The 17260-nt window shown below is 35.4% G+C and overlaps 1 protein-coding gene across 15 annotated transcripts in view; it reads right to left on the reverse strand.

Annotated features, from left to right (window-relative positions):
• ITGA9 (integrin subunit alpha 9) overlaps positions 1–17260 on the reverse strand; it is a 762385-nt gene that overhangs the window by 353671 nt on the left and 391454 nt on the right. For all 15 annotated transcript variants that reach the window (XM_058183141.1, XM_058183147.1, XM_058183148.1 and 12 more), the window contains one exon: positions 5494–5644. In XM_058183141.1, the coding sequence (XP_058039124.1) occupies positions 5494–5644 (151 nt within the window). The remainder of the gene's footprint in view (positions 1–5493; positions 5645–17260) is intronic.

Here is a 17260-nt window from a genome sequence, read left to right on the forward strand (position 1 = left end):
TTGGGGCATAATGAAGGCCCTTGCCATTTATTTTCCACAAATGCTCCAAAAAAGTGATCATTTAAGGTTTTTTTTATTGAAAAAGTTTTAACAAACAAAAACATTTTCCCCCTTTTCCCCCCTCCCCCCTCAAAACCCCCTTCCCCCCTTCCTTCCCTCCCTGGCTTCCCGGGTCAATCACAAGGTATTGTTATACATAAACCAAACATAGAATAAAATTTTCCCTTCTAATCCAATCAACCTCATCCAAGTCTTTTCATTTCCCAACCCCCCCATTACATAAAATAATACATCCTAATTATTCAAAGGCAATCTGATATCTCTTAATCTGATATCTGTTTTGTAAATAATCAATCCATTTTTTCCATTCAATTAAATATCTTTCCTGCGTATTGTCCTTCAGAAAGGCTGAGATTTTAGCCATCTCAGCCAAGTTAGTAACTTTCAATATCCATTCTTCTATTGTAGGTAACTCTTTTTTCTTCCAATATTGTCCAATCAGCAGCCTTGCTGCTGTTATTAAGTTCAAAATCAATTTAATCTCAGTCACTGTACAATCCATTATAATTCCCAAAAGGAAAAATTGCGGCAGGAACTTTATCTTCTTCTTCAAGACATTTTGAATAATCCACCAAATTCTTATCCAAAAGGCCTTAATTTTCTTGCAAGTCCACCAAATATGAAAATATGTAGCGTCATCACAGTCACATCTCCAACATTTCGCTTGGATATCAGGATACATACATGGAAATTTTTTGGGATCTAAATGCCATCTATAAAACATCTTATAAAAATTTTCCCTTAGATTCTGTGCTTGTGTAAACTTAACATTTCTAACCCAGATTTTCTCCCATGTTACCAACATTATTGGTTCCTGAATATTCTGTGCCCATTTTATCATACAGTCCTTTACCAGATCCTTTTCTGAATCTATTTCAAGCAACACATTGTACAATCTCTTTATATGCTCCTGGATCTGATTTCTAATTTGCTTTATTAAATTTTCCTCCCTTTGCATTATACCAATTTTTTTATCTTCTTTCCATCTAGCACTTAGTTGCCCATATTGAAACCAAGTATAATTCCCCCCTTCTTCATTTAATACCTATAATGATTTTAATTGCAAGCTACCTCCTTCAGCATACAAAAGTTCTTTGTAAGTAATCATTTCCTGTTTCTGTTCAATATTTATATTTATTTATTTATTTATTATTTATTTATTAAATTTTTATACCACCCAAAATTCTCTTTTGCATGTCTGGGGCTCGCCCATATAGGAATCTTATAGTTTAGTTTATAGGAATATTTTTTCCAGACCCGCAAAAGAGCACTTCTCAACACATGACACTTTTTTTTCATAAAATAAATACGCATGCCATCTATATTGTAAGTCATAACCTTCTATATTCAAAATTCTTTCCTCCGTTAAATTAAACCAGTCACTTATTACTGAAAGGGCTACTGCTTCATAATATAGTTTAAAATTAGGCATTTTAGGCCTCCTCTTTCCCGTGAATCCTGAATTATTTCATTTTAACCCTCACCTTTTTACCTTGCCATATAAATTTATTAATCCCAATCTGTCAATCCTCCAAAATTTATCTTTCTTAATTATTGGTATCATCTGGAACAGAAACAAAAATCTAGGTAATACATTCATGTTGATAGCCGCTATCCTCCCCAATAGCAATAGCTGCAGGTTTTTCCAGACACTCATATCATTCTGAACTTTTTGCCATAGCAATTCATAATTATTCTTATAAAGTTTCTTGTTCGATGAGCTAATATAAACCCCTAATTATTTAACCTTTTTTACCACCTCAAATCCTGTTATTTCCTCTAGTTTTTGTTTCTGTTGTTTAGACATATTTTTGATTATCACTTTTGTTTTATTCTGATCTATTTTAAATCCTGATACCTTTCTATATTTATCAATTGTTTCCAACAAAAATCTACTTGAATTTATAGGATTTGTTAAAGTAACCACTAAGTCGTCTGCAAAAGCTCTAACTTTGCACTCATATTGTCTGATTTTAATTCCCTCTATATTCGTTAACTCTCGTATTTTATGCAATAATGGTTCCAGAGTTAAAACAAACAATAGTGGTGATAAAGGACATCCCTCTCTCGTTCCTTTTGCAATCTTAATAACTTCTGTCAAACTACCATTTATTATAATCTGAGCTGTTTGCTCTCTGTAAATCGCTTTAATTATTCTAACAAAGCAATCTCCAAATTGCATTTTCTCTATTAATTTAAATAAAAAATCCCAATGCAATCGATCAAAGCCCTTCTCCGCATCCAAAAAAAAGTGCTGCTGAAGTATTCTTCTTTTCCAAATATTCCAATATATTAATAATCTGTCTAACATTATTCCTCATCTGCCTCCCTTTTTATAAAACCAGATTGATCAGTATGAATTCTTTGTTGTAAAACTAACATTAATCTATTTGCTATTATTTTAACAAAAATCTTATAATCATTATTTAAAAGTGAGATTGTCTTATAATTCCCGGGCTTAGAGCAATCTTGTTCCTCTTTTGGCAATGAAATAAAAGATATTTTCCACGACGGGGATATTCCCCATCCTAGTTGTATCTGATTAAATAATTCTTTAAGTGGGCCTAGTATTTCATCCTGTAATTTTTTATAATAACTTGCTGTAAATCCATCTGTACTGGGGGTTATCCCCATTTTTAATTGTTTAATTGCCTCCACTATTTCTCCAGTAGCTATCGGCCGATTCAACTCTTCCCTTTGTTCTAATGTTAGAGTATTAACCCTGTGATCTTTCAAATAATCATAAATGTCCCTATTCAGTATTTTATCTTTCGCATATAAAGTAGTATAACATTCTGAGAAGGCCTTTTGAATTTTGTCCTGTTGATATGTCTCTTTACCTTTATATTCTATTTTTTCTATGACACGTGCTTTCTGTTTTTTCCTTAAGTTATATGCCAGCCAGTGATCATTTAAGATTGTCTGTAAAACTTTAAAAGAAAACTTTAAAAAAAAAAGATTGTCTGTGATATTTGTATAATCATTAGCTACCAATGCACAAAAAGGATTAAATAAGAATCCCACGTCTGTATTTCAGAATCAAATGGAGCAAACTGTGTTGAGTTAACCATTCTCTTTCCAAAACAAACAGTCGCCAGTCATGCATGCCTCTTTTATCTCTATGTTGGCTCAGTGCCCAATAATCCCACCTTCATCACCAATGGAATGTGTGGGTCGAAACACAGGCTAGGAGCCAAACTTCCAGCAGCAATGTTTTTATTAAGATAAGGACTCAGTATAAACCAACATCTAGTTTCCGGCTAATAGCCCCTTTTAAAGGGAAACTGTCAGTCTTTAAACCAATAGCTTTAAAATATGTCCCACCTTGCATGGCAGAAGGAAAAGCCTCTACTCACGCCTGCATGGACATAACAATAGTAATATATATTTAAGAATGGTCATGTCTTATGATGCAGGGTTATATGGAAGCCAAGAAGTTGCAGAATAAAATCTGCATTCCCTAAATTAAATTAATATATTTAACAGATTTAACAGATTAACAGAATTGGAAGGGATCTTATAGGTCATCTAGTCCAACCCCCCCCCCCACCCAGGAAGGAGATCCTGCACCATTTTGACAGATGGCAGTCGAGTCCCTTCTTCAAAGGCTCCAATGATAAAATTTCCACATCTTCGTAAGGCAAGTTTTTCCATTGGGTGACTGTTCTCACTGTCAGAAAACTCCTCCTCATTTCTAGGTTGAATCTCTCCTTGGTCAGTTTCCATCCATTATTCCTTGTCTGGCCTTCAGGTGGTTTGGAAAACAGGCTGAGCCCATCTTCTCTTTGACAACCCCTCAAATATTGGAAGACTGCTATCATGTCTCCACTAGTCCTTCTCTTCACTTGACTAGCCATGTCCAGTTCCTGTAGCCGTTCTTCATATATTTTAGCCTCCCGTCCCCTAATCATCTTTGTTGCTCTTCTCTGCAGTCTTTCTAGAGTCGCAACATCTTTTTTATAGTATGGTGACCAAAACTGGATGCAGTATTCTAGGTGTAGTCTTCCTAAGGCTTTATATAATAGTATTAGTACTTCATTTGATCTTGATTGAATCCCTCTGTTAATGCAATTTAGGATCGCATTGGCTTTTTTGGCTGCCATCGTACACTGTTGGCTCATATTTAATTGGTTGTCCACTAAGACTCCAAGATCCTTCTCACAGTTACTGCTATTAAGCCTGGTATCACCCAGTCTATAAGTGTACTTCTGGTTTTTCTTGCCTAAGTGCAAGTCTTTACTTTTCTCTACATTGAATTTCATTTTTGTTAGATACGGTTAGATTTAATTAATATATTTACTATATTGGAAAAAATGTAAGCAGAACATCTAACACCTTTAATGAACTTGTTATGAGCCACCTGGAGGTGCTTTACATGAGAGAACACACTAATCTTTTAAATAAATAAATGTCAAATAAATATGTAGTAAAGATTTTTCAGTATTTGACTTAAGTAAGCATTCTTGGAGCTACTGTTTCTATTGACAATTATTTATTGAGAGAGGTTTACACCATCAAAATAGAAGGAAGAATTAGAATACAAGAAGGAAAGAAGAAAGAAACAGGTGTTTATGGTGTGACAAATGACAAAATAAATGTTAGACCATAAAGATAGACGCTCCAATCTTTTCGTATGAACTCTGTCACATTATAAAGGATGAAACTTCTGTTGAGATGCTTGAATTATGAAAGAAGAAAAGAAGAAAGTTCTTCTAAGAGAAGCTTTCTTTTAGCTAATACTCAATAAATAAATACTGAATAAAGGGAGCCATTTTGGTCAAGTGCTTAAAGCAACAGTCTAGAAAGTGAGAGATTGTGAATTCTAGTCCCATCTTAGTCATGAAAGCCAGCTGGGTGACCTTGAGCCAGTCAGTCTCCCTCAGCCCAACCCATTTCACAGGATTGTTGTTGGCAAAATAGGAGAAGAAAAGTATGTTGGATATGTTCACCACCTTGAGTTATTTGTAAAAATAATAAAGGTGGGATACAAGAAATAAATACTGAATCACTGTTATGTTAATCAGTGCTATAATTTTATGTGACTTCATGTTAAATTAGGAATTCTGCATAACTAAGGTAGTATGTGGGAAGACTTTTTTGGGGTTACTGCCTATGTAAGACCAATTTCAAACACTATTAACATAAGAATTTCTACAAACAACCAGACAATTTGGTTACACTTTGTTTTTTACTTTCATAACAAAATACTTCAGACAAAATGCTTCAGAAATGAAAGATTTTTGTTTAGCCTTCTTTCTGTTTAGAACAGTTCATTTAAATTTAAGGGAAAAATCAATCAAAATAAATAGGGAATCTAGGCTCTCTTGCCTATCCTCTATTTTTACAATATAAGTGGTGAATACTAATTTCAATTACTTCATTTTAACAATAAAAATGATGAATTTGTCTGTCTGACATACTGATGGTGCTTACCTTTTGCCACATTTTGATAAAGAAAAGCTCTCTAGAAAAGTTGAAAGCGATGTTTGTGTCATAAGCATCATCCCCAATGTTAGAGATGGTGATGTTCAGCGAGATATTCTTCACAGCTCCCAAAGCCAGATAAGGAGCCCTGTCATCAATACTGTAGAAAAAGAGTAGCAAATTAACTCTTGACTATTCATACTTCTCTTTTTTTTAAATTTTACAGTGGAAAAAAACTATATGAAATAAAAGCCAAAAAACCTCTTCTGTTACCAGATGACAAATGGAAACAAAAGAAGAATATGCTGGCTCTCCTCCCAGTAAACTATCACTGTAGACTAAGCCAAAAGTATTATTTCAGGACACTTTGCAGATCAGAAATTTTATTTTATTTACTTTCAATTCTTTGCTGGTGTGATTCTTCTCCAGAATGAATGAAATCAGAATGGAATAATTCCACAGTGATTTGCTTTATTTTGTTTTAAGTAAGAAAATACTACAAGAAAAACCCTGTAGGTATTGTACTTTTTTTTAAATTACACTTCTTGTATTGACAACAGCCTTTTAGATTAGATCAGTCATAAGGATATAATAAATATATTTCAGAAACTGATCATGTTAAGTTGCAAATCATTTGCATATGAAATGCAAATGATGAAATGTGATCATTGATATCTTCATTACAAGGCTGAGAGATGTGTTTACATTTTATATTTATGGAAATACAATGAATAAACAACTATAATGTTACCAAGGTACCTGAGTTTTTCGTACAATCAGAAAGAAGTTTAATCTTCCTGGTAGCCTGTCACACAGGTAATTGTTCCATATCCTAGATTTGTTCCATCTAGTGGTAAGGCTCAAACTCTACCACAAATGTCAGAAATCTAATTATTTAAAAATTCTGAATTCTATTGTTTTCTAAGAATGTAGAATGTCATCAAAATAATGCAGTTTACAAAATATTTGGAATAAATGGGGGAAAGAACAAAGATATCCATCCTATGGCCTTTTCATTTCAATGTGTTCTCTAAATACCTTTGATGTGATTCTTACATATATTTATTTATGTAATTAAAAAATTTGTAAGCTGGCATTCTTCAGAAACAGCCTATAATAATAAAAGATAGGTCTGCCCTTCAATTCAGCCATAGCAGATGATTTGGAATGTCAAACAAGATCAGAAAATGATAAACAAGAATGTAGTAATATAGTGATACAGGTTTAATATAATTGTATTAATGTGAATATCTGACAATAAAAACCAGATTGCCTAGGGCCACCAACGCTGCTGGAACAATTAAAAGGCAACCACTGCCAGTTAAGAAAAACAATATTCCAAAATATTATTATGGTCAGATATTTTTAAAGCAGCAAACTGAAAGTGAGATGCCATTTATTTATTGTTGGCTTGCTTACACTATATTAATTCCACCACATTCCTTAAGGACTCATGCAAGTTGGTGGTATGAAACATAATCAAACAACAGAATTACATGAAAATACCAGTCTAGCTCTCCACCTTAGAAGCGCTGGTACACCCAAACCTCATCAATCTGGGAAAAATCAACTCATACAAGGATGTACTAAATGAAAAAAAAGGAATTGAAAACTAAACTAGACTAGAAACTTAATTCTAGACTAGAATTAAAAGAACAAGAGGTGGAATTGGAGTGATGGTCATACCTACAAATTCAATCACATTATATGAAGGATGTGAAAATGTGGGGTATTAATAAAGAACTAATGACTCTAGATAAATTATTATTGAGAAATTGATAAAACTAATTTATAAATACTAAATTATAAAATGGAGGAAGAACAAGTCAAAGAGACAATGGTGGTGTGGGTTAAAAAAATTGGGTACAATATTGAATTGGAAAAGTGGCAAAAGCTGTGGGGAAAAAATGGAAAATTAACATTGGCCACATCATATAAATATTTTTTATAGGTGTTTTATAGGTGGCACCTTCTTCCAGCAAGATTGGCTGTTGTAAAATGTTTAGTAATATATTCCCGATATGCTGGAAATGCAATCAAGTACCAGGCATGTACTACCACATGCGGTGGATATAAAAAAAGTGAAAAAAATTTGGCGACTGATTCAGATGTGGTTAGAAAAAATGGTTGGACAAAGATTAGAATTTAAACCAGAATTATTTTTATTAGGAATCATAATAGAGGGCCATAGTAAAGGGTCAACGTATTTAATATTATACATCATAATGGCAGCGAGAATGGTATAAGCTCAACAATGGAAAAATGAAAATATACCTTTAGAAAGGGACATAATAAAGAAAATATTGGTTTGCACAGAAGTGGATAAATTGATGTTAAAATTAAAAAATAAGGGAGAGACAGAATATCATGATATATGGAATAGATTTTACCAGTGGTTGGAACTGAAGGGTGACAGTTGGAACAGGAAAAAACCAGGAAAAAACCAGGACTTGTAGACCCAAAAAGTGATGTAATATATGTAAATATAATTGCACATTGGACAGAATAATTATATATAATTAGTAATGTATAATTAGTAATGTATGAATGTATAATGTAATGTATGAAGAATATATATGATATTTGTTTTATATTTTAGTGTGTGTGCGGCAGAGATAATGCCAGGATCATCACACATGTCTAATATTTAGGAAATGAATAATTATTTTTTTTAAAGAAGAGGATATTTGTAAAGAATGTACCAGTTCTGGAAAAAACAACTGTCAGCGTTCCAGAAAACCCCTCCTGCAGAAAAGACTCCGAAGCCAACATCTTTCAAAGTTCTTTTAATAGCATAGGTAAACTGGCACAGTTGGATGAAAACCAAAACTGGGGATTTGTTTTCTTCCCTCAATAATACAAACTCCAAAATCACCACCCTCATGACCCCTCTGCCGGTCACATGCTCCAATCCTCACCCGTCCCATGTCGAAGCATCACTCAAGCCACTCCTTCTCCAGATGTGAGCCCAGCCTGACCTTGACCGTCAGGAAGAATGTTGTTATGTCCAATAGCCCCTTGTACCCTCATCCCCCTCTCCTACTTTCCCACACCAAAGAAAGTGGCAGCGTGTGGAAGCCTTCAGCTTAGTATGGCTTCCAAAGCTGACAGGCGTTCCCCCCTGTAGAAGAAAACACACCTAGAAAACAGACAAAAAGCAAAAGATGGGGTTAATCCCCAGTATATACCCTTCTAACCCCATCTTCCCCCACTCCCCAGGAGGACCTTTTATTTCTAGAATCAGAAATAACAGAACAGAAGCTAGCAGATCAACATCGATTTATAATACGAAATAAAGTATTCAAAGAAGCAGAATTGGAAGAACTGCAAAGGTTCACCCAGGGCAAAGAAATCAAAGGCTTGCCAGAAGTAATTCAGAATGTAGAGGCAACCAGGGAGAGTTGGTAGTAGAAGAATCCAACAGAGAGCCGCCTTGAATTGCCATGAGCGAACAGGCAGCAATATAAATCAGATAAATAAACAAACAAATATACAAACAATTGTTTTTATTTAGAAACCAGGCACCCACTCCTCTGCCACAGGAAGAACAAAACCCTGTAGAAAAAGAAGTAAAAGAACTGAAACAAAGAGTAACTGAGCAACAAAAAACATCAGGAAAAGGCTGCCTACATTGAAGCGTGTTCCAAAGGAACAACTAGCACAAGCATTAAAAGATGTAAATACTGCAATATCAAGCAAAAGCACCAACTCACTGCACAAAACAAACCAACTAATATACAGCACATCAGCAGTTATAACTGAATACCTGGGATGCAAAATCAACAGAGAAGAAAAAAAAACTAAACAATGCACCTCAAAAATGGAAGGTTAGATTGGAAAATAAGATTAGCAAATTGAGATCAGATGCAAGCAAGCTAGAATAGATGAAAAAAAAGAAGCTGAAGAACAAGACCAAACAATCAAAAAATATCACTTAGAAACAAGGAACATCAAGGAAGCACTGGAAATAATAAAGCAGCAAGTAACAGCGATATTCAAGAAGATTACCAGATATGAAGCTTGAATTTCAAATTATAGGCAGACCCTCCAATTTCAATCCAATCAGAAATATTTCTATCAACTTCCGGCAGTGACCTCATTGTTGTACGGGTGAGGCAACAGAGCTCCGTTCCTAAACCCTGAAAAATCTTCGCTAAGAGCCCGCTTTAGGGCATTACCAATCTTGGAGAGATCGCTAAATTAAAGAGGAAGCTCCATAGGTGCTGGAGGTGGAAAGCAGCCACCCGAGTAGTCAGGAGCAGCACTCTTAAACTGGCGGAGAAGGATCTGGTCTTTATGGCCGGCCTGGAGCGATGACAGCCGCATAAGTGGGAAGCAAAGAGTGAAAAGTAGCAGCAGCATTTGACAGATGGAAAACCCCAGAAGAAGGTAAGACATGTGTGGCAAAGAGAAGGGGCGGAAAGAGAAAAGGCAGAGAGAGTGAGTGACACAACGTGTCCGGGAAGGGGGTTAAAATGGAGTAGACTGGAGATTGGAGTGATAAAATAAAGCGAGAACAGCGCACAGCAGTTTGGAGCCCAAATTGAAATCCACAAATTGCAACGATTGGTGAGTGAGAGATTTAAAGAAAAATGAGCTGAGATAATAAAAGATGATGAAGAGAGTTTGAAAACCTAAATAAGGACTGATTAGTATTAAAGACTAAAATTAGAACTGGAAAATAGAGACTAAAATACTGGCTAATGAAATACAATTTGGCAAGACAAAGGCTTTGTGAAATTTGAACTTTGAGGGACATATACCTGTGCAAAGTGGAATAGTGGATTTATTGGACTTATAGAAAAGGGGGGGAAATAAAAAGAAGAGAAGAAGAAGTAAGAGGTGCCATCTGGTGGATTTGTGGATATACTAAAAGCTGAGTTTGAAGAGGAAAAGAATAAGAGAAAATTGGAAATAAAACTGATGTAATATTGCAACACATAGGAATTTTAAAATCCGATCTTCCAATACTACTCCATCAATCAAATATCATTTCAAATAAAGTCTCTCAAATACAATATTTCCAGCTTAACTTCATAACTTTTACTGTCTATAAACGTGTCAATTAAAACAAATAATCATTTAAACTACATCCACAATATAACAGTAAACAGATATAATCATTACATCCACATTATCTAAATTCATAAATTTTACTTTCCATCCTTCACCATTAAATAATATCATCCCATAGGTTTATACCATACAAATAACAAATAACAAAAATCCTATAATTTATATCCTAAACAAATCAATTCCAAAAATTAACCATAATCATCATATTCACATCTTAAACATTCCTCCCCTCTCCTATTCTATTTTCCATCGTTTCCAAACCAGTTAACTTAGCATCTAACAACAAAAGATTCCCACTCTTTAAAACATTAATATAGAAATGTCTTGCTTTCATAACTGAATTAAGAAAATACTTTCTACCTCTAAAATTCACTGACAAATCCATTGGAACTTCCCATCTAAAATATATCTGATGTTTCTTAAACTCATCCACTAAAAAAGCAAATTCTCTTCTCTTTCTTAACATTTTAGGAGGAATTTCCTTCATCATTTTTATATCTTGTCCCAATATTTGAAATTTATTTTTATAAAAGGCTTGCAAGATTTCATACCTAATCTTTTTAGTTGTAAAATAAATAACCACATCCCTCAGTACTCTATTTTGTCTTGCCCACCAAGAATTAACACGATAAATTTTTTCAATATTAATCTCAAAGTCTTCTGGCTCCACACCCTTTATCTGAGCAAAGGCTTGCGTAAAAACCTCTTTTAAATTTTCCTTCCTACTTTGCTTCAACCCCCTCACCCTTATAGCATATTCCATCAATCTATATTGTAATATTACTCTTTCTTTATCTGCCCTATCTACCTTTGCCTGTATATCTTCCATCTTATTATCTAAGTTCCAGTTGTTTTGATTCTTTTGAATTTCCTCTATTTTCCTTTGCAACTCTAAATTAGCTTTATTGATTTCTTCAAGATTATCTTCCATCTGAATACAAGAGCTTAATATTTGCGCAATTGCATCCTTTACCATTTTCATTTCCCTCTTCTGCTCTTCCACCACTTCCTTAAAATCCAACATCTCTTTCTCTATTTCATCAAATTTTTGATCTATTTCTGAAAAACGACTCTCCAAAAACTCCTGTAAAGAATTCCTTAATTCCTTTTTGATTTCTTCTTTTAATTTTTGAATATGAACTGAAGAAATTTCAAAATTTTTAGTGACTTTTGGTACTATTTGCTTATAAGCCATTTTTTTAAAAATGTAACCTAATAACGGACAAAAAAAGATTAAAAAAGAAAAATTCAAAAAACTTTTCTTCTAAATCACTATAATCCCAAAGAAGAAAAAATATAAATCATAAAATTCTCATTTCTTCCATTTAGTCAGTATCTTCCTATATATATATATTCTAGTACACTAGCTGTTAATAAGCATTTCTTTAACTTTCGTTTCCAGTACACACATTCCACAAAACGCTATTTGCTTTCTTCTCTCCTATCTTCGCAACAAATATATCCTCAGGGGCTTGTAGTCTTCTTACAAACAAATGCTAAAACTCCAGTTTCTGCTCCTTCCACATTACAATCCATCATAAATCAATATCTACCGTGGAAACTGGATGCTGTGTTTTTTCCTGCAAGAAAGCAGGAGCCCCCCAAGTCTGGAGCTTTTCAGGCTATGGAAGGAGTGCTCCCCTCAAGCCTCCAGAAACTTTCTGTGGCTTTTTTTGGGTGTCTCAACTTCAGCCTGAATGCTCATGTCTCCCTCTTTGCCCGAGGGAAGAGACTTACAAGGTGTCGGACGATGATTTACAATGTCCTGACAGCTCTACAGACTATGGGGTTAGCAGTCTAAACAAGACTGCTTTTTCAACGAAGCGGAGCCAGAGCGGAAGTCTTATTATTATTATTAATGTACAGTAATGTTTGAAGATATGAAATTAAAATTTAAAAATATATTGGGGATGCCCGACTGCCATTTCAGAAAGAAAAGGAGAGAGGGGTAGAAGGAGGGAAGAAAGTAGGTAGGAAAGAGTTGAGAAGGAGGAGGGGAATAAGAAGGTTATATAGGGTTGAAGAAGGGAGGAATGGAGAAGGAGGAGAGGAAGTAGTAAAGTGAAGGAGATGAAGGATTGGAAAGTAGTAGAGGGTAGAGAGGGAGGTTATGAAGAAAGGAAGTGGCAGTCGGGCAGGCCTGAATCAGTAATAAATAAAATTAATGATTAATGATGGATAATAGTTTGTACATAAATATGATGTTGGAAAATGGAAATAAAAATTATTTAAACAAGAAAAATGGGAATTTTTAAAAAAGGTACAGATGATAAACTAAATGGAACTGAATGAATTAATGAATTGAATTAAGTTGATTATTGGAATAACTGGAATAATATTGGATTTATATTGATAATTATATATATTTATATTTAGCAAAGAAATATAGTTAAAGTTAATTTAAGAAATTAAGAGGAGTATTAAAAAATAGAGAACTGTATAAATATATGTATTCTGTATTGTGAGTAAGAATTATAAAAAATATATAAGTATAATATATATAAGAATGTATTAAGAATAATATACATTAAATTTTTACATAATAAAATCACACATTGGGATTATAAATCACATATATTAATGGGAGATTGGAATGGAGTTTTGGATACTCGGAAGGACAAAAAGGGCTTACTTCATAATATTTCACGTTGTGCAAAGTTACCTAAAGCCTTTTTTGATCTGATGGATGATTTAGAAATAATAGATGTTTGGCGAGAACGGAATAATGAAGAGAAAGACTACTTTTTTTTCCAGACAGACATCAATCTTTTTCAACGATTGATTTTATACTAATTACTAATGATTTGCTTTTCAGGGTGAAGAAAACTAAGATATGTCCAAGGATCTTGATGGATCATAGTCCTGTGTGGATAGAATTTGATCAGGGGAAGGGTGTTAGGAGATCATGGAGGATGAGCTTCAAGAGAGCTAATTTCAATAAACTTCAAGAGAGCTAATTTCAATAAACTCAGAGAGAGCTTGAGAAGGATTCCATGGATGAGAATCTTCAAGGGGAAAACAACTCAAGAAGCTTGGGAAATTTTGAAAAGTGAGATTATAAAAGCCCAGTCTAGCACAATACCAATGAGGAAGAAAAATAATAGATCTCAAAAGAAACCAGCATGGATGCATAAAGAACTATCTGACAAATTGAAAGACAAAAAGGACACATATAAAAAGTGGAAAGAGAGGCAAATAACTAAGTCAGAATATCAGCAAATAGCCCAAGCCTGTAAAGATGAAGTGAGGAAAGCTAAGGCTCACAATGAACAAAGGCTAGCGACAAAGGTAAAAAACAACCAAAAAAAGCTTCTTCCAACATGTTAAAAACAAGAAAAAATCAAGCAAACAATTGGCTCATTGCCGGGAGAAAGTGGCAAGAAGGTGACAAGCAACAGGGAGAAAGCAGATCTACTTAACTCATATTTTGCATCTATCTTTACACAAAAGGAAAAAACAATCCAACCTATCAAAAACAGCACCACAAAAAACAGATTAGGAATACAAGTTAAAATAGGGGGAAAAATGGTAAGTGAACATCTGTCTACACTAGACGAGTTCAAATCACCAGGACCCAGGATTACACCCCAGGGTTCTGAAGGAACTGGCAGACGAAATCTCAGAACCACTGAACTATATCTTTCAAAGATCCTGGAGCACAGGGGAACTGCCAGAGGACTGGAAAAGAGCTGATGTAGTTCCCATCTTCAAAAAAGGAAAAAAAAACAGATCCAGGAAACTACAGACCTATCAGCCTAACCTCAATACCAGGGAAGATTCTGGAAAAGATTATTATTATTTATTATTATTACTATTATTATTATTTATTTGATTTTTATACCGCCCTTCTCCCGAAGGACTCAGGGCGGTGTACAGGCAACAATAAAATACAGACACTACAATATACAATTTAAAATGCAAGTTAAAAAACTTATTATAATTAGCCTAGAACTTTAAAAATGTATAAAAACCAAAACCCCATTTAAAATTAGTAAAAAATTTAAAATCTATAAAATTTATGTAATTTAAAATTTAAAATTTAAGCCAGCCCCGCGTGAATGAAAAGATGTGTCTTCAGTTCGTGGCGGAAGGTCCGAAGGTCAGGTATTTGGCGTAAGCCGGGGGAAGTTCGTTCCAAAGTGTGGGAGCCCCCACAGAGAAGGACCTTCCCTTGGGGGCCGCCAGCCGACATTGCTTGGCGGACGGCACCCTGAGGAGTCCCTCTCTGTGAGAGCGTACGGGTCGGTGGGAGGCATACGGTAACAGCAGGCGGTCCCGTAAGTACCCAGGCCCTAAGCCATGGAGCGCTTTAAAGGTCGTAACCAACACCTTAAAGTGCACTCGAAAGGCCACAGGTAGCCAGTGCAGTCTGCGCAGGAGCGGTGTTACGTGGGAACTACGCGAAGCTCCCTCTATCACCCGCGCCGCTGCATTCTGGACTAACTGAAGCCTCCGAGTGCACTTCAAGGGGAGCCCCATATAGAGAGCATTACAATAATCCAAGCGAGAGGTAACGAGCGCATGAGTGACTGTGCACAAGGCATCCCGATCAAGGAAGGGGTGCAACTGCCGAACCAGGCGAACCTGGTGGAAGGCCCTCCTGGCGACAGCCGTCAAATGATCTTCAAACGACAGCTGTTCATCCAGGAGGACACCTAAGTTGCGCACCCTATCCTTTGGGGCCAATAACTCGCCTCCAACAGTCAGCTGCGGCTGCAGCTGACTGAATCGGGATGCCGGCATCCACAGCCGTCTTGGAGGGAAGATAATCAAGCAATGAATCACCAAACACCTAGAAGCAAACAAAAAAATAACCAAAATCCAACATGGGTTTGTCAAAAACAGATCATGCCAGACTAATCTTATTGCATTCTTTGACAAAGTGACAAAATTAGTGGACCAGAGGAATGCTGTCGATATAATTTACCTGGACTTCAGTAAAGCCTTTGATAAAGTAGACCATAACCTACTACTAGATAAAGTAGAAAAATGTGGCTTAGACAGCACCACCAGCAGATGGATTCGTAACTGGCTGACCAACCGCACTCAACGTGTAGTCCTCAATGGAACTACATCCACATGGAGGTAAGTATGGAGTGGAGTATCCCAAGGCTGTTTTAGGCCCAGTACTCTTCAACATCTTCATCAATGATTTGGACGCGGGAATAGATGGGGAACTCATCAAATTTGCAGATGACACCAAGCTGGCAGGAATAGCCAACACTCCAGAAGATAGGCTCAAGATACAGAAAGATCTTGACAGACTTGAACATTGGGCACTATCTAACAAAATGAAATTCAACAGTGAAAAAAGCAAGGTTCTACATTTAGGCCAAAAAACAAAATGCACAGGTACCGGATATGTGGTACCTTGCTCAATAGTAGTGACTGTGAGAGGGATCTTGGAATCCTAGTGGACAACCATTTAGATATGAGCCAGCAGTGTGCAGCAGCTGCCAAAAAAGCCAACACAATTCTGGGCTGCATAAATAGAGGGATAGAATCAAGATCATGTGAAGTGTTAATACCACTTTATAATGCCTTGGTAAGGCCACACTTGGAATACTGCATTCAGTTTTGGTCGCCACGATGTCAAAAGGATGTTGAGACCCTAGAAAGAGTGCAGAGAAGAGCAACAAAGATGATTAGGGGACTGGAGGCTAAAACATATGAAGAACGGTTGCAGGTATGCCTAGTTTAATGAAAAGAAGGACTAGGGGAAGACATGATAGCAGTGTTTCAATATCTCAGGGGTTGCCACAAAGAAGTGGGAGTCAAATTATTCTCCAAAGCACCTGAGGGTAGAACAAGAAGCAATGGGTGGAAACTAATCAAGGAGAAAAGCAACCTAGAACTAAGGAGAAATTTCCTGACAGTTAGGACAATTAATCAGTGGAACAACTTGCCTGCAGAAGTTGTAAATGCTCCAACACTGGAAATTTTTAAGAAAATGTTGGATAGCCATTTGTCTGAAATGGTGTAGGGTTTCCTGCCTGGGCAGGGGGTTGAACTAGAAGACCTCCAAGGTCCCTTCCAACTCTGATATGATGATGATGATGATGATGATGATGATGATGATGATGATGATGATGATGATGATGATGATGAATGAAAATTTGTTTAGATATGAAGAAAATGTAAAAGAATGTAAAAAATAAATGAAAGATTTTTTTGGCATGAATATGCGTAAAGGCACTTCTGTGGAGATGGTTTGGGACACAAGCAAGGCTTATATGAGAGGAGTTTTAATATATATGAACAATAAATATAGATGTAAACTACAGAAAAAGAGAAAGGAAATAGAGGAGGAAATTAAAAAAAGAGAACAGCTACTTATAAAGAGTCCTGGAGATAAGAAAATAAAGGAGTCAATAAATATATTACGAGGGCAATTTAATATGATGGTGGCAGATCAGGTGGCAACTAATTTACAAAATGCTAAACATAACACATTTAATAATGCTAATAAATTGGGTAGGTGGCTAACTTATATATTAAGGAAAAAACAGAAATCACATACTATTGGTAAGGTAGAATACAGGGGCAAAGAAGTATATCAACAGAACTTGATTCAAAAAGCCTTTTTGGAATTTTATACAAGTAACGATATGTAGTAGAATGGAAAAAATGGATTGATTATATTCAAAATAAGTATCAGACCAAAAAGTATGAAATAGCTTATGAGTGATGGTAGAAATGT

This window comes from Ahaetulla prasina, chromosome 4 (assembly GCF_028640845.1).
Source record: "Ahaetulla prasina isolate Xishuangbanna chromosome 4, ASM2864084v1, whole genome shotgun sequence".
Classification (NCBI taxonomy): domain Eukaryota; kingdom Metazoa; phylum Chordata; class Lepidosauria; order Squamata; family Colubridae; genus Ahaetulla; species Ahaetulla prasina.